Source organism: Chelonia mydas, chromosome 12 (assembly GCF_015237465.2).
Source record: "Chelonia mydas isolate rCheMyd1 chromosome 12, rCheMyd1.pri.v2, whole genome shotgun sequence".
In the NCBI taxonomy this organism is placed as follows: domain Eukaryota; kingdom Metazoa; phylum Chordata; order Testudines; family Cheloniidae; genus Chelonia; species Chelonia mydas.
In genome coordinates this window covers 7,405,985-7,426,485 of record NC_051252.2, presented here as the reverse complement: position 1 = coordinate 7,426,485, position 20,501 = coordinate 7,405,985, and the positions used below count along the sequence as shown (strand labels likewise).

At 48.6% G+C, this 20,501-nt stretch overlaps 1 protein-coding gene across 7 annotated transcripts in view; it reads left to right on the top strand.

The window, feature by feature from the left end:
* The window catches only part of CPNE2 (copine 2), a 153,407-nt gene that overhangs the window by 101,542 nt on the left and 31,364 nt on the right, over positions 1-20,501 (top strand). For all 7 annotated transcript variants that reach the window (XM_007070575.4, XM_043525982.1, XM_037878210.2 and 4 more), the window contains 3 exons: positions 2,867-3,000; positions 4,696-4,750; positions 16,431-16,482. In XM_007070575.4, coding sequence (XP_007070637.2) covers positions 2,867-3,000; positions 4,696-4,750; positions 16,431-16,482 — 241 coding nt within the window. The remainder of the gene's footprint in view (positions 1-2,866; positions 3,001-4,695; positions 4,751-16,430; positions 16,483-20,501) is intronic.

The window sequence follows — 20,501 nt, the reverse complement described above, 5'->3', positions numbered from 1 at the left end:
TACCAGCAGCACCTGCTGGGTAATGACTTGAGGAGCCGCTGCAGAGAGAGGGCACCCCGAATTATGAAAGGCTGCCTGTCGACAAGGGTCTGGTGCCGCCCTGAAGGTCACGTGGTGTCACGGGAGACCATGAAAAACTGGAAGAAGATGCTGAAAGGAAGCAAGAGAAGATCAGGAAATGGGGTTCTAAAAATGGCACTTCCCAGCCCATCCAGTGGCTTTATGCTGAGGGGAATTCACAACTTTAGACAAATACTCATCAGCTTTTACCCACTTGGTTCCCCATTCATTTTCCACTGGTGATGCTGCAGGCGTTGGTGGTGTCTATATATACACAAGAGGAGAGAGAGGACAGGGACTGGGCGCCAGGAGACACAAGTTTCCTTCCCTTGTCCTGGTGTGCGGCCAGGGGAGAATCGCTTCACCAACCCGAGACTGTTTCCCCTCCTGCCCTTTGTTTCGATCGTGAGCTCTCCTGGGTGTCTCACGGGGTGTCCGTACAGTGCCTAGCGCAACAAGGGCTGACCGCAGCTGGGGCCTCTGCCTGCTAAGCTAACACAGATACACGTGAATGTTTCACGGTGTGAATGTGACACCTTAATGTTAACACTGGGATCATTCTGTCTCTGCTAGTGCCCTGACAGGGAATGGGATACTGCACTGAAGGGCTCGGCATTAAAAACCTGCATAGACTAGGTTCTGTGTCTAATAAACATCTTTTGCAGGAAAATGAGGGAAGCCAGTGGAATGCAAGGAGCCTTCCCTCCCACCCCCCACTTCCCATTTCTTTGTCTAGAGCATTAATTTGCTTCCGACTTAAGGATCAGCAACCCCTTTTGGATAAAATCTGAGCTGACCGGACTGCAGCTGAAAGATGAGGTTAATGCTGCTGTGCTTATCCATGCGTCCTGCCTTGCCTTGTTTACATCCCGAACCAAAATACTGGAGTAACAAGAGGCAGTTCCCACAGGCCCACAGCTACCTCTGCTGGGCGTGACCTAGAAACCTTGTTGGGCAGCATTTCCGTCCTATCGGAGACCTGGAAGTACTGGTGCCAAGTGCCAACCCTACAAAGAAAAGAGAAGGAGACATGAACTTCCATGAGCCAAACTGATCCCTGGTGTAAGCCGGCATCAGTGCAGTTACTCAGGGGTGGATTTGCCTCATTAACTGGGCTGGGCCTAACTCAGAGCTGATGTCACAAGTGATGAGGTGCATGCTGGTAAGCGAGCATGATTTTAGTCACCAAGGAAGTGGGAGGGGCTGGGTTTTAGTAGGAATTGCACCTTCCTGGGTTGATTTTCCTGCTGATGCCCTGCCTTTCCGTCCCCCACTCACCTCTGTAGTCACTTTTTATTAATGCAGAGTGCATGTTAAATGGCATCCTTCTGTTTCGTAACGGGGCTTGATGCACTCTGCTCAGATCTGGCCAGAGGGAGAACTATGACCTTACAAGGGGCAGGACAAAGGAGAGTCGGCTCTTGGTGTGTAAGTTACACTCAGGCTCTTACTGATTTGCCAGTTGCGCCATCACTTATGTCACCTCTGGATCTGGCCCAATCGTTTGAGGTTTGCTTGCCCACCAGTGGGATTTCTTCTCTTTCTCTGAACAGGAAGAGTAAAATTCAGCTCTGGGATAACGCCGCTGAATTTGGCTCATGGAGTTTCTTCCTGGGCTTGGCACTTTGGAGTGGACAAGGTGGAAGCACTGAGGACCGCTTCTGGTATTTCAGTCCTTCTGATTCAGGCTGTAAATAGGAAGCACACAGGCGCATGGAGAAGCTCAGTCCAAAAATTTTCAAAAGCGGCCGCTGACTTGAGATGCTTTATTTTTGGGCACCCGATTTAATCTGCTTTATCTTGGGTCTGATTTTTAACAGATCTTCTGAGGACCTGAAATGAAAATTATCTTCAGCATGCACCACTGGTACTCAACACCTCTGGGAATTAGTCTCTTGGTCCTCCAAGGGGACGCTTAAAAATGACTGTTACGCCCAAAACAGCAGCCACTTCTGAAAAATGTGGACCTGAGCCTCAGAAGGCGTAAAACCTAAACCAAATAGACTCTGGTTTTAATCAACTAAGCTTTGTAGGAAAGCCTATGCAAAAGAATTGAACTTCTAGAAACTTTCAAAAATTTTGGCATGGGGTGAGGTTGGTTTACATTTTGTCCAAACTGCTTTGCTGATCCCAAGTGAAAATGAAGTAAATATGAGTCAACAGTGTAATGCTGTTGCAAAAAAAAGTGATCGTTCTGGGATGTATTAGCAGGAGTGTTGTAAGCAAGACACAAGAAATAGTTCTTTCCGCTCTACTCCATGCTGATTAGGCCTCAACTGGAGTATTGTGACTACTGTAGCTCTGGGCTCCACATTTCAGGAAGGATGTGGACAAATTGGAGAGAATCCAGAGAAGAGCAACAAAAATGATTAAAGGTCTAGAAAACATAACCTTTGAGGGAAGAGTGAAAAATTGTTTTTCTTAACCTCTGAGGATAGGACAAGAAGCAATGGGCATAAATTGCCCATTGGGAGGTTTAGACTGAGCATTAGGAAAAACTTCCTAACTGTCAGGGTGGTTAAGCACTGGAATAAATTGGCTAGGGAGGTTGTGGAATCTCCATCATTGGGGATTTTTAAGAGCAGGTTGGACAAACACCTGTCAGGGATGGTCTAGTTAATACTTAGTCCTGTCTTGAGTGCAGGGGACTGGATTAGATGAAGGTCCCTTCCAGTCCTTTGGTTCTGTGATTCATCATGAAAGGGGTAGTGGGAAGACAGTGGAGTTTTCTGCCTGGTCCATAGACCCGTTAGCTGGATTTATAATGGAGATTTCTACAGGTCTGTGCTTCTGTCTTCATATTCAGGTCGGAATTGACTTCACAGCATCCAATGGGAATCCGCGGGACCCCTCTTCGTTGCACTATATCAATCCCATGGGAACAAACGAATACTTGTCAGCTATTTGGGCAGTCGGACAGATCATTCAGGACTATGACTCGTAAGTACTGTCTCGTCCATTTGGATCATAGCTGCTTGGCCCAGAGTGTTCTCTTCCCTCGGTAGGATATTAGTAGGGTACATTCCATCCATTGCTAGTGCACATAGGCAGCATGGTTTAGTAGGGTTGGGCACTTGACTCTGCACTTGCTTACTGCGATATCTTGGGCAAATCACGTCCCCGCTGTGTGCCTCAGTTTCCCCATCTGTAAAATGGGGTTAGATACCCGCTTAGGTGACGCTCTGAGATCTGTGGATGAAAACTGACACAAATTCAAGTTGTTGTTTCAGCCATGAATTGCCAAATAAATACAGAAGTGAATCTCTCTTTTCTTCTTCTTCTGGGGAGAGCAGAATTCAAGCATAAATGGGGTGTCAAAAATAATCCCATCTGCCCTCACACTATCAAAGACCAACCATTCTCACACTCAGGGGTAGGTCTGCACTGCACTCTTAGCCCAGTTCTGTGGGACCAGGACTTGTGGACTCCGTGTTTCCAACCCCATGCTTGACCATTGTAAACCTGGTCTTATAGTTGAGGGACCTGGGTCTCAGAATGGTGCTAACGTGTCCACACTGCACTATGCAGGCCACCTGACTTCGGTGTGCCCCTTGAGCCGTATCCACACTGCAAGATGACAGGGCTTGGACCTGAGTCTCAGCAGGACTCAGACTCTGATCCATCCCCTTAGCAGAGTCCTAGCACCCAGCTCCTGAGTGCTTACAGACCCGAGTCAGACTGATTTGTGTGTGGACAGAAGTGGGGCTTGGGCTCAAACCTGAGTCAAACCTGGGCTTCGCATCCAGTGTAGACATACCCTTATTAGGGCTTGTCTACGTGGTGGGGTAATGCTAGCTGTGGGGATATGATTTCTAAAATAGACAACTGTGTTGCATATTGATTGGTCCCTGCTGATGCAGCGTTCAAGTGCACTAGGGAACCTTAAGTGAGCACCAGCAGAGTCTCCACGAGCCAGCGTGCAATGCATTAGTGCATCTTCGAAATCACATCCCCATAGCGTGCACTGCTGCTCCATGTAGACAAGCCCTTACAGTGTGTGGGCTGTCCATTTGAAAAGCAGATGCCCTCTGCCCTAGTATCTTTTCCCATAAACAGCTGTGCTAACGTGCCTGTGTCCCTCGATTAACCGGTTGTGTGTTCCTCTAGTGTGGCATAAAATCAATAAATCAAACAATCATAGGAACGTCAGCATTCTAATACTGGATAATATATTAGGGCCTAATTCTGGGAGCAGTGTTGCCAGCTCTCATGATTACAATAGGGAACCTTGCAATAGAATAGCTGGTGCTTTTCTTCAACCCCAAACTCCGGCAGTCCTGCAATGACGTGAGAATCTCAGCCACGACTTAAAAAGAGAAGAAATTTCTGGCTCTTGTGACTGCAGAGCAAACCTTGAAAGCGTGACCCGTAGAAGGCTGAAAAGCCCAAAGGCTAATAAAGCCCCCACATCTATTGGCCTAAGAACCATGCGATATTAAAAAGATAATCTCGCAATTTGGGGTCTGCTTGGGAATGACTGCCACAGATCTGTATTCAATGACCACTTCAGGTGCTGAGTACCTTCCAGCCTCATCAGACCTTTCATGAGTGAAGAAGTGTTGTTGTATGTTTGGGGAGGGGGTGCAAATCCAGTAACACTTCCTGTTTTGTTTTGGTTGTTTTTTTTTTTTTAAGAGACAAAATGTTTCCTGCTCTGGGATTTGGTGCCCAGTTACCGCCAGACTGGAAGGTAAAGTATTCTGCCTGCCATATGCTCTGCATGTTTAAAATGTGTGCGTCCACTTGAGCAGGAATAAAGCTGTCTGTGACTTCCTGAGGGTTCAGAACAGAATGGCTGCCTGTTGCAACTCGAGAGCTTTTTATGCAGGGGATGGGCTGGGGGGGATGAGATAGATGGGCTCTGGTTTTCAAGCTTTGGAGAGGGAAACATGATTGCATGTGTGCGTGAAGGAGTGGGGAGGGAGGCTGGCAGCCAATTTCTCCCTCCCTTTCAAGCTGGCATTAGAGCAGCCGCATTGGCATTAATTGGCCTAGTCAGCCACTGAGTCACTCTCCTGGCAGGAGGCAGGAGTGATTTGGGGAAAGTGGCAGGGCCCACTTGGTAAGTGTGTCAGACAGACACAGAAGAGAAAATTAAAGGGGGCTGGAAAGGGAATGTCCGTTGTGTAACGTTTTACACGTAGAGTGTGGAAATGGACCCAGAAAGATAGTCATAGGTTTTAAATCTTTACACCTTAAGGACTGTATCTTGTACGGTCCGTGTTCTCAGGTGCGCTGAAAGCCAGTCACTTCCAGGGCTGGCTCTCAGCGAATCTCCCGAAAGCCATGTTGATCTTCGTTGGGAGTAGGCACTCAAATGGTTAAAGTGGACATGATTCTGCAAATGCACATGCCAAAAAAAGAAATCTCCCCTAGCATATGGTGCGGTGCTCAGAGCATCATTACAAAACCCAGTCCAGTCAGCGTTTCCACAGTAAACACGCATTTCGGTTTGTTGTTGTAACGTCCTGCAGAGACTTTGGACCAGCTGGCAGAACTAAGATCCCAAAGAATTCACACCCGTGGCTCACGGAAGAGCCAGTGCATGAATATAGGAGAAGGCATTTTAGAGTGTATGTGATCCTCCTGCTGAGTTTCTGGCTCTGTCTAAATACTGGGCCACGTTTGTCCGTGGTGGAACTCCTCTGGTGTCTATGGATGAATTTAGCCCATGGAATCTTGTTGTGTTAAGACCTGTAGTAAATTAGCACACAGCAAATCTCTCTGTGTTTTTGAACAGCACGGGCTGAACACTGAACCTGTCTGCGTCTCCCCCTCACAGTTGTTTGTGTTCATTACATTGTCCTGTTCTTGTGTTCATGCAGTATGGGCCTCTGTACACAGACAAAAATCTCACTGGTACCCAGATGGGTTCTGGCGGGGTTCTAGACTAAAGTGGACTACCACATCTCTGCTTTCGGTTGACGGAGGGCACAGGGCACTCAGACTTCGGAACCTGGGCTTGTCCACGGGAGAGCGATTTATTGGTAACCTGTTGCGACCCTATTGTGCCTTTCTGAGGCCTTTATAGCAGAAGATTTCAGTATGCATTTCTCCTCCCTTTTTCAGTGGAATTGTTATTTCTCCCGCCCCATAAATGTGCATAGTGCTTCAGACAGGACAATGTGGACCCTGCCATAAAGAAAATAGTCTACAGCCCTGATGCCATGAGTCGCTGGGTGCCTCTGGTGACATCAGTAGGAGTTGAGGATGTTCAGGACCACCGATTGGGTCCGTAGGTGACATGAGGTCAGGCTGTTTAAAAGTGGTTTCACTGGAAGTTCATTATCATGGACAGGCTGTGACCCAAAGCTGGTCTTCTGAGGGGGAATTTTGATGGCACCATTGTTTCCACTCATGGCTTCAGAGGCATGTTTATGTGGGGCGTTACAATGGTCAAACAAACTTCAGCTTGTGTCTCATGTATAGAGCGGTGCTCTCTATGTCCGCAGTGGGTGGATTGCTACTGCCCGCTAACTGACCCCCCTCGCTCTGAAATGTTCCGCTTCTGAATGGTGGAGACATCCCAGCAGTGCCCATCGTGGCATGGCTAGTGAGCAGGTCGTTCCACCAGCCCCGGCACCCTTTGTACTGCAAGGGAGACTCTCCCATTTCTGGACACGGTGCGTGCTTTGGGGCCTTGTAATCTTTCCGTTGACTTCAATGGGCCTTGGATTGATTGAGGCAACAAAACATCGGAGTCGTAGCAAAACTCTCGGCAGTGAGGTTTGTGAGCTGTAGAAGAGAAGATCTGGAGGCTCCGTACTGGAGCACTTTGAACTGCGCGGGCTGAATCTTTGGAGAATACATTGTAGGCACGGGCTAGATGGCCTAACAGGTCTTTTTCCATCTCTGATTTTCTGCCCTATTGAGCTGTGCATTTCATAACCAAAGGCCAGGGTGCTAAATGTTGAGTGAGGTCTGTGTAACCTGGTTTTTAAGGTGTTGGGTCTTTAAAATGCACCAATTAACCAATTAACCTCCCATCCAGTCTCTGGGGCTGGCCGGACGTCCCTTCCCATGGGAAAAGTGTCGCTAGCCCGGCAGCCAGAGAGGCTGAGTCAGGCACTCAGCCTTTCTCTCTCCTCCCTCTCTTTGTCAGATTCATGGCAGAGAGTGAGATCGGAGCCATCCTTTCGCTTCTCCGCGTGGCAAATCACAATTGTCCTGTGGAAAAGTTTGGCTTTTCAGGAAGGGCATTTACTGCAAATCATCCGGGCAAAGTCATTACAGTCAGTTCTACCCATCTCCTTTCCACTGGCACGCAGGACATGCCCTGGGCTATGTCCCGCAGGGCTTATAAAGAGAGGTTGGTTTAGATGTTTGTTTTTCTGGTGCTCGCCTTGTATTGCAATATCAGGAGCAGAGGAAACTGCCTAAAAATGGAGGGGCCATGGGCGCCCGAACCATGGCCCTGCCCGCGCACCACCCCTCCCCCCACAGCCGTCGCCCTCTCACTGCCTCTTCCCCGAGGCTCCGCCTCCCTACTTGCTCCCCTTCCCCCCCCCATCGCTTGCCCTTACAGCTAGTAAAAAGCCCTCCCACTTGTAAAAGTGATGGGGTTGTGGCCCCGTGCCCCCCCTCATTCCAGCACCCCTGATTGCAACCCACCTTAGCTTTAAAGACAGGCCTTTACCTGAGTTGATACCTCCGAGTGATTTTCTTCCATCTCTCTGTTTGAAAACCACCAGCTGGGGAGCGTCTGGATTTCTACCCTCAGTACTGATTTGATGGTGCTTTACAGAGGAATAAAAAAGAAAGCCCTGCCCTGCAAAATGTATAGTCCAATGGCCCATTCCTGCCAGCAGTAATTTCTCCACAGGGTGCCATAGAAGTCAGTAGGACTGCATGCCGGAGTCACGGTTTGTAGGATCCCAGAGTTGTCATGGCCTAGTGGCATGAGCACTGGACTGGGACTCCGGAGAAGTAGGGGTTCTGTTCCTGACTCTGCCACTGGTGTGCAGTGTGACCTTGAGCAAGGCACTTCACCCTGCCTGTTCCTCTATTTCCCCTCCTACACTTGTCTATTTAGATGGGAAACTCTTCAGGGCAATGAGGGTCTCTTGCGATGTATTTGTATAGCACCTAGTGCAATAAGGTCCCAGTCTTAGGTAGGGCCCCTAGGTGCTACTATTGTACAAAATAATAGGGCCCTAAATTAGGCCGCGGTATCACAGGAGATGGTAATAGAGACCGGAGGGTGGGAGGAATGCGCGGCAAAGCTTCCAGCCATGAGTTCCTGTGATTGCGTTGGCCAGTGATGTGCATGACCTTAGGGTCTCACGAAAGGTTATCTTATATTGTCACTTTGAGCATCTGTTGGCTGAAAAATAGCTTTAATTTTCAAAATTACATTTCGCTGCTACTCTGCACTGTGTTTTAAAACCTGTTCTGAAATAGCCCCAGTGTTTTCATTGCTAATTGGCTCCTGGAATGAGATGCAGCCGCTCTGTTAGCTGCTCTTGCCCAGGCTCGCTGCGCACTCTTCCTGCCCGCGTTGTTCTGCCCTAGTCCATCAGGGTTTTATGCCTGGGCTTCGTTCATGCAGCCTTGGTATCTTTGAAATACTCGCTTTGGGGGAAGGGGAGGGTTTTTCCAAAGCAAATGGAGTATGGGCTGAAGGGACCACAGTGCCAGCTCTGAAGATCCAAGTCTTCTGTCCCTGGATTGCAGGGCAGGGGTGTGTAAGTGGAACAGCCGCCATTTTGGCAGACATACCAGGGATTGAACCGGGGACCTCAAGGCATAGACTGCAATAGCTTGCGATAGGGAGCCAGGCTCTGTCGCTGGGGGCTGTACCAGGCTCCCACCTTCGGGGCATTGGGCACAGCGGGATGCATAACACCTGGATTGCACCATTTCCCCCCACACTGGTGGGACAAAGTGCCCCAAGGCTGCCCACCTCTAAAGGTGATAGGTAAGGCTCCACGGTCCATTATGGTCAATTTCACGGCCACAGGATTGGCAAATGGGTAAATTTCACATTTTCAGATGTTTAAATCTGAAATGTCAAGGGGTTGTAACCGTGGGGGTCCCAACCCAAAAGGGGATCGGAGCGGTTGCAAACCTGTTGTAGGGGAGTCACAAAATTGCCACCCTCACTTCTGTGCTGCCTTCAGAGCTGGACTCTGAAAGCAGGAACCGCAGAGCAGAGCTTCCTGCAGCCGCAGGAGGTTCCCAGAGGTTGAGGTGGGTCTGATCTCCACACACCCCGCCCCTCCAGAGCAGCTGTGCAGGAGATGGACAAGTCCTGTCCCTCCCCTGCCCAGCTGGAGCTAGGAGCCCTCTTTCCTGGGGTGCCCCTAGGAACAAGGGGACATCAGATTTCATGGGGAAGCGTTTATTCCACGGTCTGTGACATGTTTTTCGCAGCCGTGAAATTGGTAGGGCCCTAGTGACAGGGTAATTCTGCCCATTCAGACCCTAGCCTCTCTTCTGCGTGTCAGCGAAGGGGTAGTTCTGATGGTTATACAGCATAGACAGGTGTCTACTAGGACCTAGAGTGAGACCGTTAACTCGTTTGCCATACACCATCAAACAGCCATCAGTGGGCCACTGGCGGGTTTGTCTACACTGCAGTTAAAAACCCGGGGCTGGCCCGTGTCAGCTGACAGGTTCATGGGGCTCAGGCAAATGGGTGTTTAATTGCGGTGTAGATATTCGGGCTTGGGCCCAGGCTCTAGGACCCTGCAAGGCAGGAGGGTCCCAGAGCTCAGGGTTGCAGCCTGAACATCTACACCACAATTAAACAGCCCCTTAGCCTGAGCCCGCTGGCACAGGCCAGCCGCGGGGGTCTAATCAGAGTGTAGACGTTCCCTTAAAGTCAGTACCCATGTAGGCTGGACCTGAACCTGCAGACCAAAGGTGAACTGCTCTGTAGCCAATTGGCCAAGCCCTTGGACTTTTCTCCCTTACGCTTTTTTCAGTATGGGATACACTCAGTGCAGTTTCTCTGCTGTTGATTATTCATCCACAAAGTCCCATGGAGATAAAGTGGTTGGTTGCATCAGTGACTTAGTTACTTACAAAAATGCGCCTACCATGTTCTCTAGGAGCAAGTGCAAAAAAATACTACCACGCTATTCGCCCATCACAAGAAACTCAGGGCACTTTCCTGTCAAATCTTCCCCTCTGGAAAAAAGCCTGAATACTATAGAGAGGACTTGCAACTTGCCCTAACTGGCCTTGTCTTCCCTAGGGAAAAAAAAGAGTGTTTGTAGAGAGTCGGATACTGTGCTGAAATGCGAGTGTGGACAAGGCTGGTGGAGTTCTAACCCGTGTTAGCTGGTTGAGGACCCTCTATGACACACTGGCCTTTCACAGAATCATAGAATGTCAGGGTTGGAAGGGACCTCAGGAGGTATCTAGTCCAACCCCCTGCTCAAAGCAGGATCAATCCCCAATTTTTGGCCCAGATCCCTAAATGGCCCCCTCAAGGATTGAACTCCCAACCCTGGGTTTAGCAGGCCAATGCTCAAACCACTGAGCTATTCCCTCCCCACACTTAGCTATTCCCTCCCCCCCCCTTTCAACACCGTGTCTAAACATGTTTCCCTAGTGGAGACGTGGCCGATGTCAGTCAGCTCTGGTTGGGGGACAAAGGGAGAAGCAAATTCCAGTGTGGGCATGTCTACACTACAAAATGAAGTCAACGTACAGTCACGGCAGCCATTAAAGCGGTGCTTCCTGTCCACACTGTGCTGCTTCTGTGGGCGGTGCGTGTCCTCACCAGAAGCGCTTCCGCCAACTTAATTGTGTGGGGCATGGTGGGGCATTGACAGATGGAGCCTGCCCACCCCGCCCTGGGGCTGAGAGCTGGAGCCATTTGCCCCCATATAAGTCAGTTGCTACAGCCACCCTCTCCCCCACCAAAACTAGTTCGTACCCTCCTCACCTTAGTGTGGGCCCTGCTGCTGTCCCTGATCGTCGTGGTCTGCTGCAGGAAGTCCTTAGTCGGCTCGGGCTGTCAGCTGTGAACAAGCGATGTAAGTAACACAGTGTCTACACAGACACTGCATCACCCTAACATCGACCTAAGCGCTACGCCTCTCATGGAGATGGAGTTATTAAGTCGATGTAGTGGGTGACTTCCATTGGTGGGACGGGAGCTACATTTTAGTGTGGACGCTTACAGAGTTACTTAACTGTAGTATAGACCAGGCCATTGCTAGACTCCGTTCACCTTCCCTTCCCCCTCCCTGCCCCTTCCAGCCATACAATTCAAGCAACTCAACTGAGATGCACAGGGCCCAAACCATAAACAGCTTCTGGATCAACATCAACAGCTGGTGTTCAATCTGACAGCAAATGGGGAGCTTGAGCTATGGAGAGCGCCGGGGTGCCCTGCTCCATGCATGCTCTGGCTGGCTTCTGCTCTAGCTGAAGTTACCAAATAATCTTCAGCTGCAAAACTGGGATCTGCCGTTCTCCACAGAGAACGCAGCTCCTCCCGTAAGGACAACGGTGGGAGTGGTAGGGTAGGCAGGGTGGAGGTGTGCTGTCCAACATTGGTCTGTGGCCAGTGGAGCCAAGAGAAGAAGGCTTGATAACAAAATACTTGGGTATGTCGGAAGTGTTTGAGTGACATGACATTGACTGACCATATGCTCCAGCCTTCTTTGTGCCTCTTCTTTCTCCGTCACCTCTCTGTGTGAGGTTTTTAACCAGGGGGCTGGGTCTGATTCTGTGGTCTGCATGCAGGCAGAATGCCACTTGACTGCCTGTAGATCAGGGTCCCAGTGTACACCTTGGAGATGATTCATCAGCCCCCCTAACCAGTACATGGCACTCCTGTCTGTCATGTCACCTGTTTCAATGGGACAAATCTCCGTAAACAACTTGCAGTGAATAATTCTCCCACCGGTTGTTATGACTGACAGCAGCCAGAAATTGAAAACTTAATGGGACTGAAGAGAATATGGAAACTCCAGATACATCCTGTGCTAGTTTCTCGCTGCATATTGCCACGCTGCTCAAACTGCTGAGATGTAATCTGGGCAGGGGCCGAGTCTTCATAGCTGCTTGTAAAACCCCTAGCCCAGCACTGGCACGGTCTTAATAATAATTTCACATTCCGGATTCCATTCCTGTTCACATTCAGAAAGGAGAATTCCAGAAGATCAAGCGTTTAATGAATATATGGAAACGAAGGGCCCTTAATTCCCTCTGGCTCGGCTGTGGCCATGTTGATAATGATGCTCTGGGTATCGAACCCTGGACCTTCGACACCAGAAAATAGAGGACTCAGTCCTGATCTGCAGTCTTGGTGCTGTTTTATTGCTGGACCTTTGCACATAGCTCTGGCAAATGAGCCTTCTTCCTCTCTTCCAGCGCTCCTGGCTTATTTCAGTCTTGGGTCTGCAGCCCTCTGCCAGTTCAGGGGCGGACTCCCCCATGTAACTTGCTCTTCTAGTCCTGGGTCCTCAGCACTGCCCAGATTTTCCTGATATTCAAAACCAAAATGGCCATTACTCATTGAGACCATGGTCCTGTTTTAAGACAGGGTCTCTTATAGGAGTTCCACCCCCCTAACTGTTGCTCTTTTAATTTTTAAATAAGACCCCTCCCATGTGTAATAAAATGTACATGCAGCAGGTTAAAACTTGACCACAGAGGCGTGTGGCTCTCGTAGTGTGAGGACCAGAATAGAAATGGGGAAGATCATTAAAGATAAGAGTCATATAAATCATGCTTTGTTCTCGTGATGCGCTCTTTGCCATGGCACTGCCAAATGCTTTCAAAAAACCGATATGAATACGATATTTTGCACACAAATGGAAATGTCAAAGAACATCTTGAAATCCTAGCATCTCCAGAAGGAGAACCTCAAGCCGTCTCACTGTCGAAGATGGGAAAAGGAAGCAGATGGGTTTAGACTTCAGTGGGAAGATACAGAGGGTATATGGCATTGGATGGATTTTTGCTCAAAATCCCATCCCCCAACCCCGTGCTGCTTAATGGCTTGCGTGAGATCTGGGTTCAAGCGTAGACTCTGGAATCCAACCTGATTTAATTTCTGAGCTGGTAGATGAAGGTTCCCAAAGCAAATGTTGTTGTTTGTTTTATTATTCTTTGTCTTCCAGTAGCACCGAGGGCCTCCATCAGAGTTTGGAGGCTTTGTACTAATAGACGGTGCCTTAAAAAGCAGTGTACCTAGACCAGACGACAGAAGTATGATCCCCATTTTACAGATGGGGAAATTAAGACACACAGGCCAGGGACTTGCCCAAGGTCCCAGTCTGTAGTTGAGCTAGAAATTGAAACCAGGTCTCCTGAGTCCCTGTCCTGGGCCTTATCCACCAGCCATCTTTCCTGGCTGTGTGACTCGGTCTCTGCTCTCAAAGCAGCACTTATAGGCACAATCTGGCTGAAGACCGTGCTTTTCCAGGAGATGTCCGGAATTAACTGGGATGTCCGCGTCCACCTTTAGCCATGAGTTGTGAGAAGGAGGGTTTCTAGTCGTGTTGGGAGGGAGGGGGTTATAGGAGCACCTTGACAGCTTCTCTTCCAACCCTGCTGCCAGGTGAGCCAACCCAGTGGTTTGGGAGCAATGCCTTGTGCAGCTCGCCAGGAGAGACCGGTTCTATTTCTGAGCTTACTCGTCATCTGGGAGAGCTGCAGCATACGGGGCTGGGAAGAGGGGGCAGGGCCTTCTAGCCAGCTAAGGAGTCTGATCCAAAGCCCACTGAAGTCAATGGGATGCTTTACACTCACTTCAGCCACCATTGAATGAGCCCTAAGGAACTGTTGTTGATTGGTTCTGCAAAGGGCTACGCCCTCCGTTCTCCTCAGCTGGGAAGCCTGACGGCCTTAAAGATAGAAGGGGGGTTACACTGGGAAATATCAGGGGGCTGGAGGAGCGGAAAGGGGCTTGAGTGCACAATGCTGCAATTGTAACATGGTCATCTTGCAGTCTGCTCTCTGGTACACAGGCCTGATGTGTAATCTCTGCGGAATCCTGCTGGCCAAGTGAAAGCTGCATTACAGAGCCCAGTCACTGAAGATTTGGCACATGCTTCGGTCACCAGGTCAGGGCTTGTGCATATGAATGGCAGCATTATTGATTGCCCTAAACCAGCATGAAGATACCCAGAGAGGAAATGGTAACGTTACCTTGTGCAACGGCTAATTGGCTTTAAACGCAGAAAAGAGTTTTAGGAGTTTTTTCCACTGACTCTTACGAAAAGATAAAGTCATCGTCTTCTCTAGATAGCATGTATTTTGAACGGAGATGGGGGACATGCTGAAGAGGAGAGATCTGTATTTCCCTGACAGTCTGGAAGGTTTTTGTGTCCTATGCAGGGATGGTTAATGCTAACTTCCCTTGAAACCAAAGGTTCATTTCACTAGCTTTATTAATATTCATGGACTGTGGCACCCTCTGTCTGAGGATATCCAGGCGCTTTACATACATTAATCAAAACCCATAAGAGATGGGAGATTTATTATCCCCAATGTCACTGGGAAACTGAGGCTGCATCTTCACATTTGGGCACCTGAGATTAGTGGCCTAAATAACCGGCCTAATTGTCAGAAGTGTTGAAAAAGGGAGTTGGGGATGCTCAGCACTACTGCTAGTCAGACTAGTTATTTAGGTTCCTACATTATCAGTTTAGGTGCCTACATTTACTCCTCTGAGTTTGACAGTTAAGCCCTAAGTGAATTGCTCACCCACATCAAATCACTGGCAGAGCTAGTTTTAGAACCCAAGTTCTAGCCGAATGCCAGTTCCTACCCCACCCCTTGTGCTTGAACCAACGCATCACACTCTCTGGTAGCAGAGTTAGGCTAAGGAAGGTGGTGCATCTCTCTGTTGCTGATCTGTCTAGTCTGAGATTCTCCGTAGTGCCTGTATCCATCGTCTCCAGTCTGCATAGCGAGATCGCTAGTGGGTCTCAAGGAGTCATTCCTCTCTTCTAATTTCTTTGGGCCTCGTCAGAGAACAGTATGTGCTGATTAATTCAAAGCATCTGCTTCTGCAGGGGTTCCCAGCCTCTTTCATAGCATCACTTCCCACTCAGTCCCTCACCCTGGTCTTTCCCTGCTGGGCCTTAGAATCCTTTGCACATATCACCAGGGCATTTCAGTGGTGTTATTCCAGGAAACAGCGCAGTGATTTCTGGCAATTACCAGTCCAGAGCTGCTGAGCAAATCTTCCACACTGGAATGGCAGAGATGGGCAGTGAGACCTGGCTCAGTCTGAGTTTCATCGACTCTTCTTATCACTCTGGGATACATCGTGGCTCACTTACACTTGTGCACTCCCCTGGGAACCTGACTGGCACAGTGCTTCCTGAGTAATTCATTCATATGGCATGAGCAGAATTATTAGGAACAATAAAAGCAAGTGCCTCGTAATGTAATTGATGCTGGGAATAGCTTCCTGAGGAGAGCTTTGCAATTAGCATCGCTATTAATTTTGCAAATGGCCATGCTGAGCCGCCACATCACTGATAGGAAACGCCAGGCACTCTTCATTTGCCAGCGTCCCAAGGAATCCCCATTTCTGGAGAGGTGGATAATTCCTCCCATATGGTGTCAGTTGCCTGAAGACCTTGAGTGTCTTGCTACTGCCTAGCAAGGTGGGCTTCCTCAAGCATTTTCCTTGATGGATGGGAAAGCCAGTCTAAGCAATTCCAGGGGTTTACCTCTCTCACCTGCTCTGCAATGCCAGCTTGCAAAGGGATGGGGAACAGGGACCGTGTCTACAACTAGGACTCCGTGTAATGTGGTCAATGTTGTTTGAGCCTTTTGTGAGCTTACATGGAATGAAAGTCACTTCTTCTAGCGAGTGTGATTCTTGATGGGGTATGTGAGAGAAGTGCCCGCAATTGGCCCATCTCCACGGCTCCGCCCACGTCCTCAAAGGAAAGGTCTAGGTCCCACTGAGGTCAATAGGAGCTAGGTGCCTAAATACCTTTTGAGGATCTGGGCCCTTCTCCCTGTGCTCTTCCTCCAGGTAGGCAAAGGGAAGCAACATGGACAAACCCAGTTTCTTGCTGTTCACTAAAGAACTAGTGATGGGAATCCCAATTTCAGAGGAAGCTGAGTGGAGATTTAATCAAAAGGCTTTAAGGCAAAAGGAACTATCCCAGCCCCCCAAAGCTTCTTAAGTCTGAGTGTGTTAATTTTCACTTTTCCTATGCTTGGCATAACTGGGGGTATAGGAAATGTTGCAGACCCAGCATGGGGAATTAATAAATCGGTGGCACTGCCAAAACAAAGCTAGAATCCCTTTGGGGAGTGCAGGGGAGTTCTGCCCATCAGACCCAAAAACCGCCTTACGTTCTTTTGCCAAGCCTATTGCCAGAAACCCCACTCTGTGCTTAGTTTTCATGTCAATTTCAGTTATTGTTTCTTTTCTCCCACAGGTATCTCACGAATTTGCCATTAACTTCAACCCCACCAACCCATTCTGTTCCGGTAAGTACATACGTGGGCCCAGATCTTTCCAGCTTGGGGACCTGTATTTGCTAACTATTAGTCTGCTTAGGACTTGTTACCTCCCCTGTGGTGTCTTCCAAAGACCTGTTAACTTCGTGCCCTGGACAGAGCGGTGTAGCAGGTCCTGACTAAGTCTTCAGTACAACCTATGTTCGAGCAGCGCAGCGTCCTGGAGGCTTATAGGACAAAGAGGACTGTGTACCTCCTGTACTTTTACAAGCCCTCTTGAAGTTGAAATTCACAGACCAGGGGCACAATATCTTAGGCACTTGTACCAACATATGGAGTGTACCATCTAGGTAATATAGACCAAGGGCAGGTCTACTCTTAAAACGCTGCGTCAGCACACCTGCAACACTTATGTGAAGATGCTCTTACCCTGATGGGAGAGCTTCTCCCACCAGCGTAATTAATCCACCTCCCTGAGAGGCGGTAGCTCTGTTGACGGGAGAAGCTCTTCCATCAAGGTAGCGCTGTCTACATGGGGGATTAGGTCTGTGTAAGTACATCGCTCGTGGGTGTGGATTTTTCACGCCCCTGTGTAGTGTTGTTATACCGATACAGATCTGCAGTGTAGACCTGGTCTACTAAATTGGATTAAAGTAATCTAATATCCAGGGTCCACTTAACCCTTTATGGGGTTAGCCCATTTGTCTCCATGGTGCACTTGTCATCATGGGTCAGTATTACTTCTGTTGTTATAGATGGGGGAAACCAAGGGTCCGTCTAAACTACCTGCCGGATCGGCGGGTAGTGATCGATCTATCGGGGATCAATTTATCGCGTCTAGTGTAGACGCGATAAATTGATCCTCAGTCGCTCTGCCATCGACTCCTGTACTTCACTGTGGCGAGAGGCGGAAGCGCAGTCGACCCCGCGCCATGAGGACACGAGGTAAGTCGACCTAAGATACGTCGACTTCAGCTACGCTATTCTCATAGCTGAAGTTGCATATCTTAGGTCGATTTCCCCCCCACACACTCCCCCCAGTGTAGATCAGGAACAAGGCAAAAAGAGGCAAAGTGACTTGGCCCACGGTCACCTGGAACTTGAACTCTGCCTCCTCCCTGAGGCTGTGCCGACAGGCGGGCAAAGTGGCAGGGATGGGAGGATGGAGATAACGACCTAACAAAACTGACAGTCCTGATTCTGTGGGCTGGAGAGAAGAAAGATGGTCCAGTGATTAGAGCACCAGTCTGGTACTCAAGGGACCCAGGTTCAATTCCTGGGTCTGCCACAGAGTGCCCTGGGCAAGTCACTTAATCTTTTGGTTTCCTCAGGTTTCAGAGTAGCAGCTGTGTTAGTCTGTATCCGTAAAAAGAAAAGGAGGACTTGTGGCACCTTAGAGACTAACAAATTTATTAGAGCATAAGCTTTCGTGAGCTACAGCTGTAGCTCACGAAAGCTTATGCTCAAATAAATTTGTTAGTCTCTAAGGTGCCACAAGTCCTCCTTTTCTTTTTTTGTTTCCCCAGTTTCCCATCTGATAATGGGATAATCTGATAACAGCATCGCCCTCCCTCCTGGGGATACATAATGAGACTGTGGTGCTCAGATAAGTAATGGGGGACAGATAAGTACCTTCAACAGATGTTGCTGGACAGTGACGTTAATAATTATAACTCTGCAGAACCACAGTGCCAGGGTCCTCCATAAACCTCCTGCTCTAGTGTAGCCTTTTATCAGACTGTTAAACCAGTATTAAACGTTTAGTTTAAATAGGAATACACTTCTCTGATTGGTAAACATGCGCTAGGTGCATGTCTGTGCAGATGCATAGAATAATGGTTGAAATACTATTTGACACACATGCTTGGGTGGCACAAGTCCTTTTTTACCTCTTGGTAATGACATAATAAATCTTAGGTTGCCATATCATGCCCTATCTTCTATTCATGATAAATTATCTTAAATCAAACCGGGGGGGAGGGATGAATTTCCCTGGAAACGAAGCATCTGAAGATAGCACAGATCTGATTGGGCGTGGGTGGTGGTGATTGCATTCTACAGGAGTTCCATTCACAGATGAACATTCCTCTCTGCAAGAAAGAGCTGGCTGGGAATGTTTCAGCAGAAACCATGAAATAGTTTAAATTGTCATCAGTAGGCTTCAGATTCAACACCCATCTGAGAGGAATCTCTGGACCTAAGGTCCTTGCTATACGCTGGGCTATATGTGCAGACTCAGACAGCACTGTACTGGGTCGTGTTCAGACAGTTCTCTTTCTGTTCGGAAGTGGATATCAAACTCGTTCTGTGGAAAGAGCCAAATGATGTCAAATTATGCCGTTATACTACCCTTGAAGCACAGCGGAGTTAACAGTGGGATGCTTTCACAAACATCAAAGGGTAAAATAGGACGCTAAACCTTTCATTCGTAAAATGAGAGAAAATGGTGCGGGGCCCCTTAGAACTATTGCTGTATTTCTCCTCTTTGGTCATTTTTGCATGGAATTACCCAGTTTACATATACAATCACAGTAATTCTGTGCATAAATTAGGTGCACAATTGAATACCAAAGTTTTATGTTTTAAAAAGGGGGTTAGTGTCACCATTGGGATTAAGTGTTAACACCCCCATTGAAATGAACAGGGCAATTCAGACCTCTCAGAGCTATTATTGCAGACTCAGCCAGGTACCGCAGCATCCATTCTGCTCCGTGCACCCTTGGAAGGTTTTCTTGGCAGTCATAGCAACATATTTGGTAAAATGAAAGCTTGCCAAAACTTATTTAGAACTGCAGAGGGCTCGGGGGTCTCCTCCCACTATATTACAGGTGGGATTTTCAAGAGCGTTTAAGTGACACAGAAGCACAAGTCCCATTGACTTTGATGAGAGTTGAGAGCCTGAGTCACTTAGACGCTCTTGAAAATCCCATCCTAAAATAGACGCATAGACCCAGATCCTGCAACTTCTTGCATGCAGGCAGATTGCTGTGCTTAAAGGGGAGCCCTGTCGACTCCAATAATTCTCCAGGCAAGGCACAGCAGCCCTCATGCACGCAAGTGGTTGCAGAGTAGGGGTTTTACTGGTAGCTGAAATTATGCATACAGCAGCTGGGCCCACCATGACTGTACTGCAATACTTTACCCTTGGAATCAGCTATATTCAAACACAAGAAGGGCCAGACTGGGTCAGACCAAAGGTCCATCTAGCCCAGAATCCTGTCTTCCAACAGCGGCCAATGCCAGGTGCCCCAGAGGGAATGAACAGAACAGGGAATCACCAAGTGATCCAACCCCCACCCGCCGCCCCACCCCATTCTTGAGAGCCAAAGCCTTAACCCGTCAGTAAGAAGGAGAGAGAAAATTATTAGTTCCAGTTGATATTTATTCTGTCTTCAAAATCTCTGTGTGTGTGTGTGTTCAGAGGCAGATAGATGAGTGTACTTTTGCATGAGTGTACTTTAAAAGAGAGGTGAAGGGATGGGAAAGAATGGAACTGAGACTTCAGGACACAGCTGGAAATTGAACCTCTCAGTGCAGCCACATTCAAATCTTGCATCTGTGCAAAGACTTTGGCGGAGGCTGGTCTCCTAGGTGATCAGAGCACAGATGACCCTCCAGGGAATCGGTGTCATGCTGTTCCGGTCAGGCTGGAAGGCGTTGCCATCAGCCAGTGGTCTGGGGCTGCAGACATGAAATAGCCTGTGTGTTTCCTTTTTGTGTGTCTTTACTCCTAGATATTTCCATTTGAGCAATGTAACATTCGCTTGTCCAAGCAGCTTGGATTCCTGCTTCCCGCCCCAGCCACAGAGTTGGGCATTGCACGTTAGCAGAGCATTGAGTTTAAAGCCACATTCTGTCCTCTGATGTGTGTGGGTGGCTCCCTTATGAAATGCCAGCTCCCTTTGCTCCCACGTTGCAGAGCAGAATTTGGGCTCGTTATTTCAGAAGTGAGGAACTTATTTAAAAAAAACATTTTTCTCGGCTACCTAAGCCAACAAGAGAGAATGCAGTAACTTCAGAGCCAGCCACCCCCAAGCCACTTGCATAAC